Here is a 20,113-nt window from a genome sequence, read left to right on the forward strand (position 1 = left end):
GTGGTTTCTCAAAGTCTTATTTTTCTTTTCCAAGTAGTTACAGACAATTAGGCCAAGAAAGGGAAACAGACATGTACAACCTTCTCCAGCATTCAAAGCAGTAATTCAGAATATCTTCAAATGCAGGTTAAGGAAGCTAACTTATGGAAAAAATAAGTTTTTGCCATGACATCATGTACAGGATTTCAACATGTAAGTTAATAGCTCTTGAAGGACTGCCAAATAGAAGATTTTTTGAGAAAAGAAGTAGAGGACATGGAGAAACACCATCAATCAAGCACTACCTATAGTGGATAAGCTTTAAAGTTAATAAAAGCTTACAATGGCAGGCAGGCAAACCCCAACAATGCTGTCAGGGAAGTTAACAGATAAGTAAATCCCTACCCTGATGCAAGGGAATGAGCCCCAGACTCTTGGGAGTGCCACCCACCAGGTCTACAGGAAAAGCAAGGTGGGTCACCTCACCAACCGAGCTCACTTCCTACAGATGTGGAGATCTTTAATGACATGCCTGGGAAGAGCGCTACAAGGACTGCACAAGAGTTGCTAAAAAATACTTAGGGGATGTACCCCTAGAGGGGAGAAGAGGGATGGAAGTGCTGTGGGAAGGAACAAGCATGGGAAACTTAGAGGGATAAGGAGATAAAAGTGCTGGTCACATATGAAGAGGCTGTACACAGGTATTCCCCATAGCCCGCACCTGGGTCAGCACATACTGTCCTGTCTTCTCATGAAAGGCTATTTCTAACTTTTTCTAGGTGTTATGCTCTTCTGCATGCATTCATATGTGTTTTTTGGAATAGCAATTTGAGTGGGACTACAGGTCACTGTGACCCACATGTCCACAGTACCCAAAACCAGAATGAGAATGGGCCACAGTACCTCCAAAAATCAACCAAGATTTATTGGCCTGCAAGGTAAGCAGCCTAGGAGGCATGTGTGCATGTGTCTCAGCAGAAGATACACCTGCCTGGAGATGATAACTACTGGAAAGACCAGAGGGCCCAGGCTAACTAGTAGATAAACTGGGGGTGAGTCTGGGGGAGGTCCACTGAGAAACTTGGAAACATAGAGCTGCAGAAGTGTAAACTGTGGGGTATCAGATTCGAAGACCTATAGCAGAACTGAATGAAAGCTTCCAAACATTTCAACTTTTATTCCTGAATTTGTTTTTAAAGAGATAGCTCAACAAGTAGGGAATGATTCTACTTTCTAAATCATAGCAAAGAGATTAGGACCTATAATGGCATTTGTATTGTGAAAATGTATATTAAGAGGGAATGGTTTATTTTAATAGAACTATTGTATTTACAACTCAAGGAATGATTCCTTATATTTTCAAGGAAAACGTACCATCTATTGCTGCTTTCTCCAGTCCATAGAGGGACATTTGAATCAAAACATTCAAGTTTATATCCAGTTCTACATTTTCACATCCTTTTTGCCTCTTTTAGGAAGGTTTTCTAAAGCTGAAATATCCTGTGCTAGTAGTTCCAAACCAATCCAGCTGCACTATCTGGATACATAATTTGCTCTTGTTGACAGCCAGAAGGGTGGATGTGGTCTGCAGGAGGCTGCAGCCCATGGCAGCCCCTTCAGGAGTAAGCCTCAGGCTGGAGCTGCAGCCCACAGTGTCTAGGGGAGCTACTGCCCATGGGGACTCTGCTGGAGCAGTGCCTGACTGGTGGGACCCTGGAACATGCTTGGAGAGCTGCAGCCTGTGGAAAGTTCACATGGGATCATTTTGGGAATTATGGCATCTATAGGAGAAGGGGCAGAAGGTGACCATGGGGGAACAGCAGAGACAAAATGATTATGAGCTAATCACATCCCCCATTCCTTATTCCCCTGTGCTGCTTGTGGGGAGGAGGTAGGAGACAACGGATGGGAGAAAGGGTTAACGATCTGCTTTTAGTTGTCAAAGCTCGTTCATTAATCTTCAAACACTGAGTGTATTATGCCTGTGACAGTAATTGATGAGCAATGTCCTATCTATCCTCGAGCCCTTTTCCATTGTATTTTTTCCTTGTGCTCCTCTGAGGAGGGAGACAGTGGCTGAGGCGGAATGCAGCTGCACAGCATTGTTAAACCAATACAGTGCCGAAGGCTTTAAATGAAACGCAGTTAATCAGAGTCTGCACTCGTTATAATGCACAACCACGCTCTCTTTTTAAATCAGTCATCAAGAGATTCCAGCTTCAAACAGTGAAATAAAAGCAAACTTGAGATCACTTCCATAAATAAGTTAACTTTTTTTTTAAATCCAAACAACACTTTCAATTAGCATATTACCTGTGAGAGAACTTCAAATAAACACACAACCACCCCCTGCCCCTCTCCCCTCCCAAAAAAAAAGAAGAAGGAAGAAGAAAAAACCCTACTTGCTGATTTTTGCTTTGTTTCTACAGCAATCCAGGCTGTAGGCAGCTACATTAGGTAACAAATATCATGTTTTTCTGTTTACTAATAAGAATATAGGGACTGGGATGCCCCCTAAATCATGTCTGGCTTCACCATCTGAAAAGTCAGGGTTTGACAGAGAATACAAGAACTATCGCATTTACAAAATGCACTGGAAGTTGCCAGCCTGGCTCAATCCTGCTGCAGGGGAATACATTCATTTATACTACACCACTTCTGATCAAAGCTATAAATTCACCTGGTATCTCCAGTAAGATTCAGATCCAGCTATCTTAAAGGAAGAAGTTTTTGAAAAGATATAATGTCTGTCCTTTAAATTATTTTCTTTTATATGGATTTGTAACACCATTCCTTTTTTAGTTGGTTGTCATGCTGAGCGAAATGGCTGGTTGGGATTTATGCAGTATGTTCTCTTCAGAAGCAATTTAATGCTGAAGTACTGAAGAGCAGAAAGGAAATTTAGGAAAGCTAAATTTTGTTACTGCTTTGACAGGTTAATGAACAGATTGTCACTTCTGGTAATCTGCCAGTGGCAAACAGAGATGGTAAGACCCCAGGATATATGCTGGACCTCAAATTGATACGTAGCACTAGAAGAACTTCCATTTAATATTTTTTTTCATAAACTAAAACAAATTAAGACTGAATGGATTAAAAACTAGAATAGGTGAATATTTACCACTTACTCTATCTGTACTTACTTGAATCTGTTGAAATTTGGACATCTTTCGCTGGTCCCTGTGTTGACCCATCAACATCATCACCTTCATCTGTGAAAAAGAAAGATTTTAAGGGAGGATTCTTTTTTATCTGAACTAGGTAAATAAAAGTAGTCACTGCTTAAAGTTTCCATGGAAGATTAAACACAAAATAATCCAGTCAGAAAAAAAGAAGCTCATTCTCATCTAGTTATTTTAGAATAAAAATCCATACTAAGCAAAGTGTTAAAAAAACAAGACGTATTACATTGTTAAGTAACTAGAGTGAAAGCATACGTGAAGTCTTCCCACTGTTAGCTTTAATACTGAAATCATTTGCCAATTACCCGACATTTGCCAATTACCAAACAATGCCCTTTTTGTTTTTGCACTAGCATTGCCACACTGAAACTTTTCCTATCATATTTTGTGCGACTTGGTGTAGGGAACCTGCTTTGGCAGGGGGCTGATGGTCTCTTGAGGTCCCTTCCAACCCCTATGATTCTATGATTTTTAACAGTTTAACAACACAAGGATTGATCATAAGCATAACAATTATGAATGGTAGTAAACTATGAACAATCAAATCCTTCAGCCATCCCGTGATACCTTACAGAGCTAACCAGCTATGCAGTCCCGTATCCACAGTAGTTAAATCTTTTAGTCATCGCCTGTTGTGTGCCATTACATGCTCGAATTACTTCAGTACTATTCAGCATCAATACAGCATCACTACCTATGTAACCTCTAAACATCCCAAAATCGTACACTAATACACCCACCATAATGAAAAACAGTATTTTCATTCCTGCACCAAAAGAGACTAATTGGTCAAGCAATTTGTCAAACAGAATTCTAGCCGTAGGAGAAGACTAGGAAACAATTCAGAGGCTTACAAGCACTTTGTTCTCCTGGCACAACTAACAAAGAGATACCCACAAACAATTAGTACATACGGGAGTGGCTTGTTATCTTCCAGGCCATACATTTCATAATAATTGCACTGCTTATAGTCAGAGCACTTTTCAATGACAATATACCAGTAAACAGTAGTTATCATTTTAAGTGAATTAGTTGATAAACACACTGACACATGTAATTTTGTCAAAAATCCAACCTTTGTACAACAAAGTTATGGGGATAGAGAAAGGAAAACAAAGTAGGTAGGGAGAAAGAAAAAGCCTAAGTGATTTTCAGAACTTTACAGCAGGCAGTAAACAATTCTGGAACTCTGGCCACTTGCATGACTGTCAACTCCTTATTGTTCAATGCATCCCTCATTTTCTAAAGGTTTATCTGATGTTAAAAGCTTCAGAAGGCATTCACTGCTATTAAAAGCTCCATTAGCAGGTGGTGTTGCAGCTAGAGAAAAAAAAATTAAAGCCTCCATCCTTAGATTTGAAGTTAGTGTTGAATTTAAAGGTTGTTGGCTGAGGTGGCTTGGAACCTTCAGCTGTTCCCACAATTCTAATGACTCTTGTCCTTGCCAGGATGCAGTGAGGTGGCAAAAGCTTCCACTAGGGCAGTCACTGAGAACTCTGTAGATCTCATCCTAATGCAAGCCTCTATCATATCGACCAGGGCAGCTTGTCTTGCTAACGTCAGCAGAATCCTACGACAGTTCATATTTGCATTCTCTACAGCCAGTTTCATGGTAATGGCACTTTTCATATCCTCATCTACCCCCTGCTAATCAAGCACATCATGTATCCTGTAGATAAATTGCATGTGAGATTCCTGAGGTCTCTGTCTAATCTGTGTGATTGACGACCCCCTTTTTCCATCCTCATGGAGGGTTAACAGCGCCTTCAAGAGAGTCTACTGGTAGTCATGCCTGATATTGTACCTATCCCAAACAGGGGATGTGTCTGTGGTCATTTCAAATTCCTAAGCGTTTTGTCTTCACACAAGTGCTGCCAATGATCAATCCTTAGCAATCTTTGTGGAAGTTTCAACAACAGACTGGCTAACTGGTCACAACCACATGGCATTAATAGCTGTGCACTGAAGACATTATCCAATAGCGCCTGTGTAAATGGTGCTCCCAGACCGCATGTAAGAACTGCCTTGCAGATGTCTTTTATCAATCCTCAATGAAATGGGCTACGTTCTTGGGATCCATTCTCCCTTACCAAGACTTGAAATGCTTGCAGGAAAGGAATCCCTTCTCTTGCCACCTGTTAAATTATCTCTTCCCAATGCTTTTGGGGATCCCTTTCCCCACTGCCATCCACAGGTGGAGCATGCAGAGGGTGTAGGGGATCCTTAAATGGTGGCACAGGTGGTTCTAAACGCATCACCTGCCTTAATTGTCACTTTCAGGAGGGACTACGTTAGGCTCAGTGGCTTCTCCATAGGGACAGAGGGGTCAGAGCCCCCCTTAAAGCAACCCGTTTCTCCTCTGTACCCTGAGGGCTTAGGTTTCGATCACAGGCGCTCAGACCCTGCCACTGTCTACATGGACAAAGTAATAGTTGCTTCATTTGCTACTTTCCTCTCTTCACTCAATGTCTGAATACATTCACATACTACCCACCAGGTACTGATGAGTTCATGTGCATGCTGATCACTGTCAGTTATCATGTCCCACAAAGCTGTAACCCACTCTGGTCCATGCTTCTGGATCAAAGGCTGTAACGGTGTCAGCCTGAAATCCCCGAGACCTGCACCACTTTAGCAATCTCTTCAAACTAGTATCATCAACCTTCTGTCGTCTCTTAGAGAGGATATGTGCTCTCTTAGAGAATATGCAGGTGAAGGCTGGTGGTTGCTGCCTCTTCGTCAGACACACTCATCCTCATCCTGCCCCCAATTGCTCACCTTGCTGGGTGACTTCTACGTCGACTTTTCCTTTCCCTGTCTCTGGGTCCAGCTGGGACAGTACCTCCAATAGGGGCTTCTCCTGCAGTGTCCTCACACTCTCCTCTGATCATGTTTGGGTTACCACATGCAGGAGGAACACAATGGACTTCACAGTGACTCTGTGAGAGTCATAATACGAAGACACTTTATTCCAAACATGATCAGTATTTACGGACAACTTTTGTGATAAACAACTTAGGACTGAGCCACATCAGCCAAGTGGCAACTTCTGATTCACTGCTTTGTACTTCCTTGTTCCTTCTCTTTGGTCCTACTCTTCTCCAGCCTTCCATGGTGCCATTTGCTGTCTTGGTGATCATCTAGACAACTGCAAAACAAGTCTCTTGACCTTCTTCAGATTTGTTTTCTAGCTCAAGGTCTCTTCTTCTAATGTAGTCCTCCACCCTTCTTTATATAACTTTCCACATAATCCTTCATAAAATAACATACAGTAATTCCATAAGTAAGTTTAAAATTTTGTCGAATCAGCCCAGAAACTGTAGTGGCAGCTTTCTAGTCAAAAGAATGGGTATTATATAAATAACTCCCATAAATGAAAAAACAGATTTGACAAAGTAAAAAATTACTGTGCTCCAGAAGTGGATTTTGTATGCAGCTCATCTCTTTCACTGAAAGCTAGAAGATAACATATCCCACTATAACACTGCCTGTACAATCACACATACAGTGCTTAGAAAAGATTACAAGAAAACCTACTAACATTTAAATTTGATACCATGAAGATAACATCATGCCTACACTATCAGGCCTGATACTCAGGTCCATTAAAGGAAACTGGTGCAAATCCTAAAAGTGATATACTTTTCTTCTCTAAGGGAAGCAGCAGTATGCCACAAAAGCAAACTCAGTGTACTTATAATATCATGGTTTTCATAGTCCCACCTGTTGAAATTCTCAGTCAGTCTTGACAGGGCTACAAGCCAGGCAATAATTTCATAAAAAATAGGCATACAGTCAGAAGGCAGGAAATTGGGGAACAAAATAAGGGAAAAATAAAAACCAAAAACCCACAAAAAACAAAAATACAGAAGTATTAAGATACAACTTTAGACCAAAAAAGGTGTTAGGGACATCAGAATCCTAATGGAGGAAATTTTTCCAAGAAGCAGAACTACGACATGCAAAGAATATTACTAATCTGGAGTAAGCCAAGTAACCTCTACAACATTTGGTTAATGCTTCAACAGACTGCAAGAATAACTAAAAGTAATGCTTTTGAATTGTTTTATGTACATTTTTTTTTTAAATATAAAAGTATTGAAATACTTTCCTTGTTTTAAGTGACATACAGATGAAGTTTAAAACTGGAATGCCTTCTACAATTTCACTTCAAGCGAAGTCAATTTTTTAAAAAAGTAAATAATAAATGAATCAGAATCACAGAACTGCTTAGGTTGGAAGGGACCCTAAAGATCATCGAGCTCCAACCCCCTGCAGTGGGCAGGGTTGCCACCTGCCAGATCAGGCTGCCCAGGGCCCCATCCAACCTAGCCCTGAACGTTTCCAGGGATGACAATTCTTTCCCCTGCACTGTGAAATGGTTACAGAGCTAAGCTGAAGTGATCCTTAGTGCTGCTGAGGTCTCAGCTCACTGGCCAAAACATCTACTCTCTGCTTAGCACAATCTCCTTTCTGAGGTAAGTGCTTTACAAATTAACTTCACTGCCATGCTAATCAGCAGTGAGGGCTCATTTTCTCCACTGACGAACAGCTGATGTTTGCCAATTTCCCTGCATAAGCAAATATTCTTCAAGTGCTGAATTTCAAAGCAAGCTGAAAAAACTTAAAATATAACTATATTCCAGCAGTCCACAGTATTAATACTGCTAAAACTACTTAATGCTTACACATCCGATGCATATATGTAATGATTTGATACATTCTTAAATGTTTTTTTTCCCAGTTATTTGTTAATTATGTCATGACAAATTTGGACTAAATATTTCATTGGTCTCCTTACTTGTGCATATAACTTCCTGCACATTTGGTCTCTTCTTCTGCATGACTAAGTTTTATGAAGAACCAGACTTCATTTGGCCTGTCCTGATAAACAAGGTGCACCTCAGTTAGATTTCATTTTTTTTTTCAGTTTGACAAGACCAATGAGACAATCACCTCTCCATTCTCTTCTTATGCCCAGGTGCTCTAGAACAGCTGGACCTTTTCCAGTCATCACCTGACTGATCTTTTGTTCAATATCAGCTGAAAATTCTGGAACCAGTCCAAAGGTGTTCAGAACAAGCTTCATCCCTTCTTGGTATCTTTAACAATAATTTGAAATACCTTCTGCATTAAGATGCATGGTTTCCAGAGGTGCAATAAATGCACGTTGTCCCAGTCCGTCAGACATCATAACATCTAGATCACTTGGAGATAATAGTCCTTCACCCACAAGTCTCCAGTCTTCACTTATCACTGTGCACAAGAGTCGATTCAGAACAAAACCCTAAATTCATGACAAGCCATTGTCCAATCTTCTTCATCAGAGTGTGTGCTCTCTCTGATTTACCTTTGTTACTTTGGGCAACAGTTAGGCTAATCACATTAGATCCTACCTGGTAGACCCCATAGAGGAAAGTAATGCAAATGGAACCAGCAGAGATGCATCCAGGTTAAAAAAGATCACCGTTCTTCTCAGGTCACTTGATTCAGCATTATGCTTGAGACCACAAGGTCTCAGAGGGCATGCTGACAACGGATTAATCCATCCACACAGCATTACCATAGAAGAGGACAAGGGTACCTCCCCTCCCCCTCAAGCCTGTCAAGCTAACAGCCATCTAACAACTGATCTACACAGCATTCTTCTGACTCAAAGTACCAGATGTACATTTTAATTAAAGGAATGCAAGTATTATTACTTCAGTAAAATTGAATGTGTATAATAAAACTGGCATGGTTAACAAGTACCCTATAAACTGAAGAGAAAATCTTTCTCTTCCACCACTTAAAATAATGAAGAAGAAACTAGAAGGCACAGCCATAACCTTGGATGCTCTCCCTTAGGCTGGTCTCTATTCAAGTTTTATTTATAAGTGATTTACAGATTAGGAAAAAAACCAAAAAAATAAAAAACTACATCACTATTTAGAAGACAAATTTCTTTGATATCACAGACATCATACCAAAACAGGCTGTTTAAAAGGCTTGTGATTAACTTTTGTTAATAATAACACAAACTTTCCTTCATTAAAGCTTTTGGAAAACTTGTCAAATACCTAGCAACACATGGATCAAGATTCATAAGGACTTTCCTAGTATAAAAATTATTTATTTCTGGTATTATGTTGGAAGATCTAAAGACTGCACCACTTTCAAGTATGTACTGTATTTCACATTTCCCCGGCAAGGAAGCAAATTCAATAAATAGAAAAATAATTCACTGATTAAAATCAAGAAACAACAATCATCAACAAACAAGCCACGTAAGACTCCCCTGCACATCTGATAGGTAACTTCAGTGTACATATGCTATGTAGGCTTACGGTCATGTACCCCCTGCAGTAGCATCACTGCTGCTATAGCTCCTGCATACGCCAACACATAGCTCCTACTAGCACATAACTGCCTCCAAGCGCACTAAAAGCAATCCTAGAAAGGACTTCAAAGCCGAAAATTCACTAAGAGGGAAAGAATAAGAGCAGTTGCAAACATATGACTTTCAAGGCCTGTATTTTACCTACCTCGTAGAAGAATGTGTTCAAGCACCAAAAGAAAGGCTTTTCAAAAACAGAATCAAAATATCCATCAAAAAATACTTCAGTGGTCCAAAAGAATTCCCTTGATACTAAAGAGCTGTTAAACAAACATACACTCTAGATGGCAGCAGAACATTACCCTGCTAAACTTACTTTCAGGAAATAAGTTCCAGAGGGGCAAACACATAAAGAGAGGCAAATATAAACAGTGTTATATATCACAAGCTAAACAAAAAGCAAGTATATCAGCAAGTGTTTATCACAACAACAATCTGTTAACAAAATTTCTGGAGTTTAAATTTTTACATTCAGTATGTTTACTATTGAAAAGCAGCTTTCCAATTGCCCTGTAACAGCAAACAAAAGTTTCAGAGTTTGCACACTGCATTTACAATCTCTACCCTGTCCCTCACATCAGCAAAAAGTTATAGCACTGCCACAAAATGTCAGCAAAAATCAGCGATCATAGGCTCCAGAGGACTTTGATGTGTGCGTTTAACTTCATGTAAGTTAGCTGCATACAACTCTGAAAGCCTTTACCTGATTCTGTTTGCAGGTTTTCTGATATTCGAAAACAATGCAGTTTGCTGAAGTTGCGAGAAAATAACTGCACACAGCTTGGAGGAAGAATCATATTCCTTAGTCTTCCAAAAGTACATTCTGGTGTGACAACTATGTAGCAAGCAGCATGAGCCTGTAAATAGGAGCATCAGTTAAACATTTCTTGAAACACCAAGAAAACTAACATGCATATAACAAAATATGTTCTGCAATGGCAAAAATTCTTGATGTTTATGTACCTTTTGTACATCGCTTTCTTGACATCAGTCATTCTTTCACACTAGATTTTAATTTGTTCCATTAAACTATTAAACACAGAACATTGAGAAGTTTTAACAAGTGAAGAAACTTGTATGACAATCTGTTCTATTACAATCTAGAGATTTTCAGACAGATATCTGGAAAAATTAAATTAAATTTTTTATTTCAGGCAATAGATCTTCTGTTTGACATGGATACTTTCTGGGTTATGTGAGAAAGGCAGACAGATTAAACTGAAGAACTTTAAAATGGCAGTAACCTGCTATTAGTGTAAGTATATAAATAACTTGCTGGCAAAATACTATCTTGCAAAATTTGGGGCTAAGATATGTTTTGGAGTTCTATTCCAAGTCAGACTTGGCTTGTTTCTGACTTTTTAACTGTCCTAGATTCTCCACCATTGTCGAATATACATGCCTTGTAACTGTGGCCACGCAGCATGTCTCATTTGTTGTTTGCAGAGACAGCTCCAGCCGCCTCAGAAATCATGAATCAGATTCCAAATTAAAAACACTATTTTTAAAATAAATAAATAAATGATTCAAATAATGTCTGAAATATTGCATAGCATCAGACTTTTATTTTAAATTTTAACTACATATTGTGCCTCATCTTGCATTACGTGACAGACCGATGTAGTTCACCAGATGCATATCTCAGTTCCCACCAACACCTGGTGCTAATTTGCACTGCAATTATATTTCAACACAAGGTAGCATTCAGCTGAGGGACTAATTCTGACGTATGCAGGAGACTGGCATTCATGAAGTCTACTGAAGGACATAGTCATCCTGCACAGGAACTAACTGTCAGTCATGTGGAAGGAAAAAAAAAAGACAGAAACTTAGCATTCACTACTAAAAATGAAATTACAGGTTCAGACTATTTGGCACTGGCAGAGGAAAATGCACATTAGAATGTAAGCCTTTGACCTTTTGGAACATGTATAATTTAAAAGAACTACAGACTTTGTGTATCAGAATCACTGCAGGCTTACAAGCTGAAATCTTTAAGCATAAGTTAGCCTCCATTCAGATCTAATTCTGTTGATTATACATCAAATTTAACTTCAGTTTTGCAAACTGCTCATTTGAGTGGCTAATGGGACAAAAAAAAAATTTTCTTTCTATTTCACAAATAGGTTGAAAGGAACCTTAAAGATCATCTAATATAAATTCCCCTTGCTATAGACAGGGATGGAACCAACTACTATACACACACACATATATTAATTTATGTATACATTTCTACATATATCTAAATAGATCTGGTTCCCACAAATACACCCAACAGCACAACATACCAGGATGCCACACCATTCACACCTCATGCCAGACAGCACCTCAGAAGAGCCACAGGTTTTTTTGCAAACTTCGCAGCGAGCTCCTGAAGGAAGGTTTCCCTCCCTCCAGTGGTGATGGTAAATGTCCTGGTGGAAACATTACAACTTAGTGTTACATCTGAAAACAGTTACAGAAACACTTTCAACCTCATTTAAAATGAGTAATTCAAAAAGCTCTAGGAAAGAGTATCTGGAACATTGTTTTTTTTACTAGAAGTAAGATCTTCGATATTATATTTCATAGAAAGACCTTATTGAACTACCCAAACATTTATTACACACTGCTTTGTCTTTGCGGTCCACCAAAATTAAACATTCTTAAAGACTAAAAAATAAATCCTAGAAGAATAGTGCTGCACATATATTGGACGGTGGGAAGTCAGGAGGTCTCAGCTGACAAGCTGCAGGAAGACAGGAATGTCATTCACCAGGGATGCACTGCACCCAAAAGCTTACTCTACAGAAAGAAAAAAATAATTTCATAGGAATAGAGAGAAAGTTGTGCCAGGGGAAATTCAGATGGGATGTTAGGGAATACTTTTCTGAAATAGTGGTCAGGCACTGGAATGGGCTGCCCAGGGAGGTGGTGGAGTCACCAACCCTGGAGGTACTCAAGGAATTTTTAGATGTTATTCTGTGGAACATAGTTTAGTGAGAAAGACTGGTGATAGATGAACAGCTGGACTGGATGATCTTGTAGATCTTTTCCAACCTTGGTCATTCTATGATTCTGTACCAGCTTCTACAAGTTAAGTATTTAGAAAGATGGCAGATACTGGTTTCAGCTTTTAATTAGGACACTGTATATGCTGCACAGACTTTCAGCAAGAATTCTGTAAACCTCATGAAACTAAGTTCATCTCACTATCTCCAACACATTCCACAGCCACAAATCTTTGTCTACAGATAGGCTTCAAAAGACCTTTGTCAACTGTCAAGCTGTGCAAAAAAAACTCCACCAAAAACTGAAAAACAAAATGGTCAGGACTCTCGTCTCTGACACCTCTAACCCTTATTTTTGCAGTGAAAATGTGTGATTGCTTTCTGCAGCAGAGGAACTGACACTTACGTGGTCCTGGTGTCCATCCTGGTGACACTGCCGGCAGTCACTGCTAGCAAACAGGATGCAATCTGTGTGGACATGCAGCTCACAGACTGAAAAGATGAAAACAAGAAAATCTCTAAGCCAGAGTACCTTGGTTTCTACAGTTCTTCTGTTCCTTCCTCCCTCCATCCTGTACCTCCCTCCAATACCTTTTTGCAACATATTTTCATCCCCTCATGCTCTTTTCTGTCTGGCAAAGGTAGGCAATAAAAGATTCTCAGCATTACCCTGTGTGTTGCTCCATTTCCTTTGTCTTAAATCAATGCTGCAAATAGGAGGAAAGGCTGAGCTAATTTTGCTCATAACTACTTGCCTTTTTCCTTCCAATACAACAAGCTGAATTTGTAGCAACTGTTTGGCCTATTACAGCCTCGAATCGCCTTTTCGTGGAAACAGATGCCTATTCTAGTATTATCACTCCTGAAGTCTACTTTGATTTAATCAAATAAAAAAAACTCAATGTTGGAAGCAGGAACAGAAAGTAAGCTTCTCTTTTGCATCTGAACATCAAGTGTTGCGTGTAATGTAAATTATCTTCCTAAAAGTATGCTCCAAAGCCCTTGCAAACACGGTGGAGCCCAAACACAAGAAGTGGCTTCCTTCTTGGGCAGAGTACAGTGGCCTGAATGATGCATGTGCTCAGAAAATAGATCCTCTTCACTACTGGATGTGATACTGAGCACTGAATTTTAAGCTCAACCTGAACAAATGGGTGCGTTCACTTTAGAGATATGTCTAAGCTATGGTAGCATACTGTTGTCAGGAAAAGGAAAATGATATTTTTTCTCAGAGCCTTTTCTTAAGTAAGCTTCACACTGTCATCCAAAACACCTGAGATACTTCAGCCAGAAGTTTTAGTGAAGGCTAAACTGTTGGGTAGGTTTCTTTATTTCTTAAAATCTAACTTGATATATCAGATGTAAAAGAAAAGGGTACATAGGAAAAAATAGCTACAGTAGCTAAAAAATAACCCCACAAAAGCAACTAAAAGACCTCAACACCTAGCTTAATTATTGTAAAGGTTAGGACCCTTCTCTAAGGAAGACAGATGTATGAAAACAATATACATATAGCTGCTTTCTAAAGACTTCTCTACACAAGTGCTCTGGGAAGGCACCCAATTTCTTGGTCAAGTAAACAGAAGTGAGAGGTAACAGTTGTATTCTCCAAATGTATTCTTTTCCCTGTAAAACAGGTGATTGATCTAAGCATGCTGCAATAATCTGAAGACTGTAACCTGAAGATTGGAAGGCAGGAAGTGTGAATGTTATCTGTGCTACCAGAAAGCATCCTGAAAACTGTGTTTGATTTCTGAACGTATAATACCTCTTATGAAAGTGCTATCCAAGCTCTAGAAAACTATGTTACTATAACCCTGAAGAAAGCCACGATCTGCCATGACACCGAAGCACAGCTTACCATCTCAACAACAAATGTTCACACACTAGGAAAGCTAGGTGCTTTTAGTCATAGCTTCACTAGTGGCAAAAGTTTCTGTAGATCACATTATGGTTTCAAGGAATTAATGAAAACATTTTTTTATCATTAACTCTGCTAACACAAACACACACCACCCTCTGCTATCCTGTGTAAGAATACAGAAGGTTTTTAAATTATTGTTTCCCCTGTTGCTGCTGACAGTAATCCCCACTCACAATTAGAAAGAAAATGCACGCATGTGAAAGGCAGGAGTGTCACAAGAGTTAAACCCTTAAGGCAGCAATCCTACTGAAAAGAAAGATAAAGTCGTTCCTATGTAAAGATCAATTCAAATCAGCGTGCCTACCAGTTCTACCTTTATCAGCACTTTAAGTCATAACAGAAGGAAGGATTTCTGTTCAAGTTTATCACTCAAGTGCTCTGAATATATTTCAGAAACATAAACTGGATAGGAACCTTTAAAATATTACCCACACTCCTCAAAAAATAATAAAATCCATTTATTAAGTAAAAGTTCACAATTTACTATTCCTGACTGATGCTTAAAAAGAAACTATTATGCCGGAACCAATATTAACCAATGTTTGTGATAGTCTCTTTTTTCTTCTTTTATTTCAATTCCTTCTTGGAAAGAAGAGGAAATGGGACATCCAGTATCCTGGGTCTGGGTTGAACACTTTCTAGTGAATTCTACAGCAAGAACAGCTATCCAAAGCAACTAAGAATTGTCAGTTGAGGCTGGATACCAAATATTTTAATTTTTTGCCTATGAAGCATATGCACCAAACTTATCAGGAGTTAACATACATATATATGCTAGTTTCTGAAAAAAGATGCCCTATCAAGCACACACAGTGAACAGCACTTGTCTGATAACTTTCTTTCCAAAAAAACCCACAAAACCCAAACAAATAAAAACCAAAAAGGATACTGCAAGACATGGAGAGAGCAAAGCAACCTAAGTCAATTGTTTTAAAAGTATGACCAATTATGTCAGTCATTTGCTTAGAAAACGTAATTTCAAGTTGCTAGCACTTTCTGTCTTAGTTACACCAAATTTTCCAAGATAGATTCTTTAAATCTCAGCGTCAGAGGAGAACATCATAACCAACAGCAGACACATACTGTTAAGCACAGTCACTACAAAAGAGCAAAAAAGGAAGCAAGTCTAACATCTACATTTGTATTTAAAAGCTGAGTTCTAAAACAAATTCTAAAAGCATTTTCAGGGAGAAAATGAAGGCTTTTTTTTTTTTTTTTTTTTTTTTTTACATTTTATTAATCTCGATTGTGCTACATTTTTTAAAAGTCAAAGAAACAAAAAAGTTGTAGAGCTACTGGTATTCAGAACATGGAAAAGCAAAGTCACACCGTGCAAAATAAATAAATAAATAAATAAATAAAATCTGTTGAATCCACAGAACACAATTCAGAATCTTCAACAAACTAGAAAAAAAGCCTACCCATTTGTATTACCTAATTGTAACTTGATTTCACACATTGCTTGGAAACCTCTGAAAAAAATATATTCACCTGCAACACATACAAAGGTAATATAATATAATTAAGATTTTAAGAAGATGATGGCAAAATTTAGAAAGCTTGAACTAAAACAGACCACTAAGCTAAAGCTATTTTCAGGAGTTAAGAAGACATAGCTAGAGGAAATTTTCTTTTCAAATTCTTGGTTTATTTCATGTCCCACACCAGTTTCAAAAGCTAATTATGACAGGTCATGGGAAAAGACTCGGTGGTATCTGTAGCTCCTTGACCATCTCACTAAAGCAGCCTGCTCACATGATAACTATATTAAGTGACAGATTCCAATTTGTTAGTAGAATAAATTTTAGGTTTGTTAAGCAACTCACCAGATTTAAGCAGAAGCAAAAAGATACAGCATAATTTAAAGTCTAAATTCTCTGATCAAGGAGAAACATTTTCCTTACGCTGCACCTAAGTGACCACATCAAGTAAGATGTTATCTGCAGCATAAGACCAATTCTGAAAGCCTCTCAGGAGGCTTTTTAACTTTTTAAAACAAAACAAGAAAAAAACAGTTCACAGGTAGCATTCATTTAAAACACTACGTTCTATTCAACCTCACAACATCAACATAACAAAGATCAATAGAAGCTTAAGACAAAAGTGTCAGGGGAGAATTAAGGAGTTGCCTCACGTCAAAATCAGTGAAGTACTGACAACATATGTTACAAATCAATGTATCCTGAAATCATGGTGCTTAAGTGATCTCCCGAGTTATGGTTTTTTTTGTTTTTTTTTAAGAGAGCTTAGGGCAGAACACAGAATACTACCTCTTTGATAATCAAAGTTACTTTCCACAAAAGGCACTTCATCCCCATTGAGGGCAACAGACATCAGAGACTAGTAATACACAAAGTTATATTCCATTCTTTTGTAGAACGTAGAAGGTTTGAGAAACAGGAATACCTGAAGTTCTGTGCAACAAAAGCTTCCACTGGAAAAAGGAATTATTTCAACAGAGGAAGTTTTTGACATAACAGCTTATCATTCTTTGCACATCTCCCGTATGGACTTGCAATACATCATCAATACTACAGATCTGTGGTGCCTTAAATCTAATGTACAGATTTCCATCGTCAATAATTGGATAACAAAGCCTTAAAAACAGCTGAGGGCATTATTGCCATATAAGTATGTATGTATATGTATACACACGCATATATATAGGGGTTCATATACATATGAGGCAGCAATGTGCCCTAGTGCCCAAGAAGGCCAATGTTATCCTGAGGTGCATTAAAAAGAGCATGGCCAGCAGGTCAAGGGAGGTGATCCTCCCGCTCTACTCTGCCCTGGTGAGGCCTCACCTGGAGTACTGTGTCCAGTTCTGGGCTCCCCAGTACAAAAAGACAGGGAACACCTGGAAAGAATCCAGCAAAAGGATCCATACCTATAAATATCTAAGGTGCAGGAGTCAAAGGGAGGAGACTGGACACTTTTCAGCAGTGTGTAGTGATAGAACAAGAAAAAATGGCCACAAATTGAAGCAAAGGAAGTTCTGCACAAATGTGTGTGGGAACTTCTTCCCAGCGCAGTGACGGAGCAGTGGCACAGCTGCACAGAGAGGTGGTGGAGTCTCCTTCTCTGGAGACATTCCAGACCCGCCTGGACGCCTACCTGTGCAACCTGGGCTAGGGAGCTGCTGTGGCAGGAGGTTGGACTCCATGATCTCTAGAGGTCCCTTCCAGCCCTTACAATTCTGTGATACATACACACATTTATGTATACACATAAGCAGTGTACACAAAGCATACATTAGTGGATGATACAGAAATTACTGGATGGTCACACAAACTGTGCATTTTAATTTACCTTCACATCGAAAGGCGGGTGACTCCAGTGACTTTCTGCACACTGTGCAGAACTTTCTTTTGTAATGTCCTGGAGGCCCAAAACTGTGCGCAACTGGAACCTGTCAAAGAATAAATGAAACATCAAACTGCAGCTTACAGAATGGTATTTACAGCTTACAGAAGCTGTTCTATTAGGCAAAACAGTAAATATAATGTGTACTTAAGTAAACCTGAGAACAAATACTATATATAAGTATATAAATAAATGAATACAGTTTTAAGTGCCAGTCTGTCTTCTGATGATTCACAGAGCCATGAATGCTAAGACTTCCTTTGTGTTGAGTCAAACAACTTACCTGAAACCTCAGTTAATCTCTTGAGTATTCATAACTGAATCAAAGACCATTAAATTGTAATAGCTGCACACAGACACTCAGACAAAATACCCTAAAGACACGGTCGAGACAATTTACAAAAGCTCAGTACCGATATAGTCCATATCAAAAACTGGAAGGTACAGTACCACTTGGAGCAGAAACAGATAATGGAAGAAGGAAGAAAGACAACCACTAACATGATATCCCTGCTCACGGTAGTGAGATTGGTACTAGATGACCTTTAAGGTCCCTTACAACACAAATTAAATCGAAGACCATTAAACAATAATTGCTGAATACATATATATCAAAACTTATATAGCAAAACATTCTGAAGATACATTCAAGAGAGTTTCTAAAAGATGAATGTGGCCACAATGCATTCTGTGATTCCCTGAGGGAATATATTTGAGTGTTATACTTGGTCAAGAGACCATTATTCCTACAAGATGCATATCTTTGTCAAAACTCACATTTACATTAGAAGCGAAAAGCAGAACTGCATCTTTAAGAACTCAGAATTCAAATAACTTCAATAAAATTTCTCTGTGATTTAGGTAAGTAACTTTCTGGATTTTTAAACTTCTGTATCTTGTAACACATAAGCCCTTCCTGACAAATGTATCTGATTTAGCTTCTGTCTCTTGCATTACAGAAAGAAGAAAAGATCTTGTGAGGGCCAACAGACGGTATCTTTAAGCATGAAATATAATCAGTCATTCCCAGAAAAAGCATAAGAAATAGTGACTTAAGATACACATAGCCACAAACATCTTTTCCTATCAGATGCATAAGCAAACAATGTTTTGAGAAGGATTTGAGCATTTTCCTTATGGAGTTTTCCTGTAAAAAACTAGCAGTAAATCTGTCATGTCCTGAAACAGAATTTGTAGACCTAAAATGTCCCTTCCACTTATGAAGGCCTAGTTCCCATTTGTATTTCTGTATCTGAGTGCACAGGCATAATTATGCTATCCAACCCTGTACTTTGAGCATGCACAGTAAATAAAGCAAGGTAAAACTTTGCCAGATGTAACATGAAAAGAGAAGAGTATCGCTGGAAGTTTAATCAAGGCGTTAATCAGGAGAGACCTCTGTTAGCTCTGGAGTGCTCAATAACGTGCTCTGGACACCCAGCATGGACTCACAATCCTTTCAACAACCAGTTTGAAATTTCAATCTTTACTTTCCCTGCCTTGAGTCTGGCTGTTTTATCTTACAATTGGCACAGAAATGCAGGCTTCTCATTATTGCCATAGTGTTTAATAAGCAAGAACAGTTATCTGGAGGACACTCTGTAAGTAAAAACAGTTTTGTGCAAAGCAGCATTTATTTTGGGAAAGACTGTTAGACTCTACTTTGACAAGAGACAAACTTATCCAGGGCCTGACCATACTTATCTAGAAGGCTAAAGGGAAAAAAGACAAGTCTAAATTCTGCAGTCTAAATTTTATTAAAACATTGGTGACAATCCTCTGAAGACTTGAGTCTGTGCCAAAACTGACTGAAACTTTGGGTGGAAAAAAGAAAATTTTCCTTCAACTTCTTGCTTTCAAAAACAAGTAAAAAAAACCTTTGATTATTATGACTGCTCCTATAACTTGCTCTACAAATTGCATGTATAAAACTATTGCAGAGCCTGCTGGAAAAAGAGATGGAATGATTTAAAAAAAAATATGGAGAACAGCCAGTACAACATAATGAATCAGCTGATCAATCACACAGTTTTTCCTAGCTGCTCACTACATCACTTTTGTTGTTGAAGAAGTTCCAAGCACCCTATATATAAACAATACCAAACTCTTAAGACAGGGAAAGCTGGAGAGGCAGCATGTCAGCATATGAAAAACTATCTATTATTCATTAATTTATATTCACCTGTACAAGCACAGCAAACTACAGATACAGAAGGGGGCTTACATTAATAATTGTTGAGAGTTGAAACTTCTTTTTCAGCTCAGCTCCTTAAATTACTTTATGCAAACCACTAAA

General features: G+C 38.7%; 1 protein-coding gene across 1 annotated transcript in view; it reads right to left on the reverse strand.

Moving 5' to 3' along the window:
- Window positions 1-20,113, reverse strand: part of DGKQ (diacylglycerol kinase theta) — an 83,083-nt gene that overhangs the window by 35,381 nt on the left and 27,589 nt on the right. Inside the window, exons 3-7 of the mRNA XM_065745624.1 lie at window positions 17,764-17,863; window positions 12,934-13,019; window positions 11,826-11,951; window positions 10,241-10,394; window positions 3,123-3,191 (exon numbers count right to left, since the gene is read on the reverse strand). Of these exons, the coding sequence (XP_065601696.1) occupies window positions 3,123-3,191; window positions 10,241-10,394; window positions 11,826-11,951; window positions 12,934-13,019; window positions 17,764-17,863 (535 nt within the window). The remainder of the gene's footprint in view (window positions 1-3,122; window positions 3,192-10,240; window positions 10,395-11,825; window positions 11,952-12,933; window positions 13,020-17,763; window positions 17,864-20,113) is intronic.

The sequence above is a fragment of the Cyrtonyx montezumae genome, unplaced genomic scaffold, assembly GCF_038088225.1.
Source record: "Cyrtonyx montezumae isolate F1298 unplaced genomic scaffold, pur_monq_1.0 scaffold_36, whole genome shotgun sequence".
In the NCBI taxonomy this organism is placed as follows: domain Eukaryota; kingdom Metazoa; phylum Chordata; class Aves; order Galliformes; family Odontophoridae; genus Cyrtonyx; species Cyrtonyx montezumae.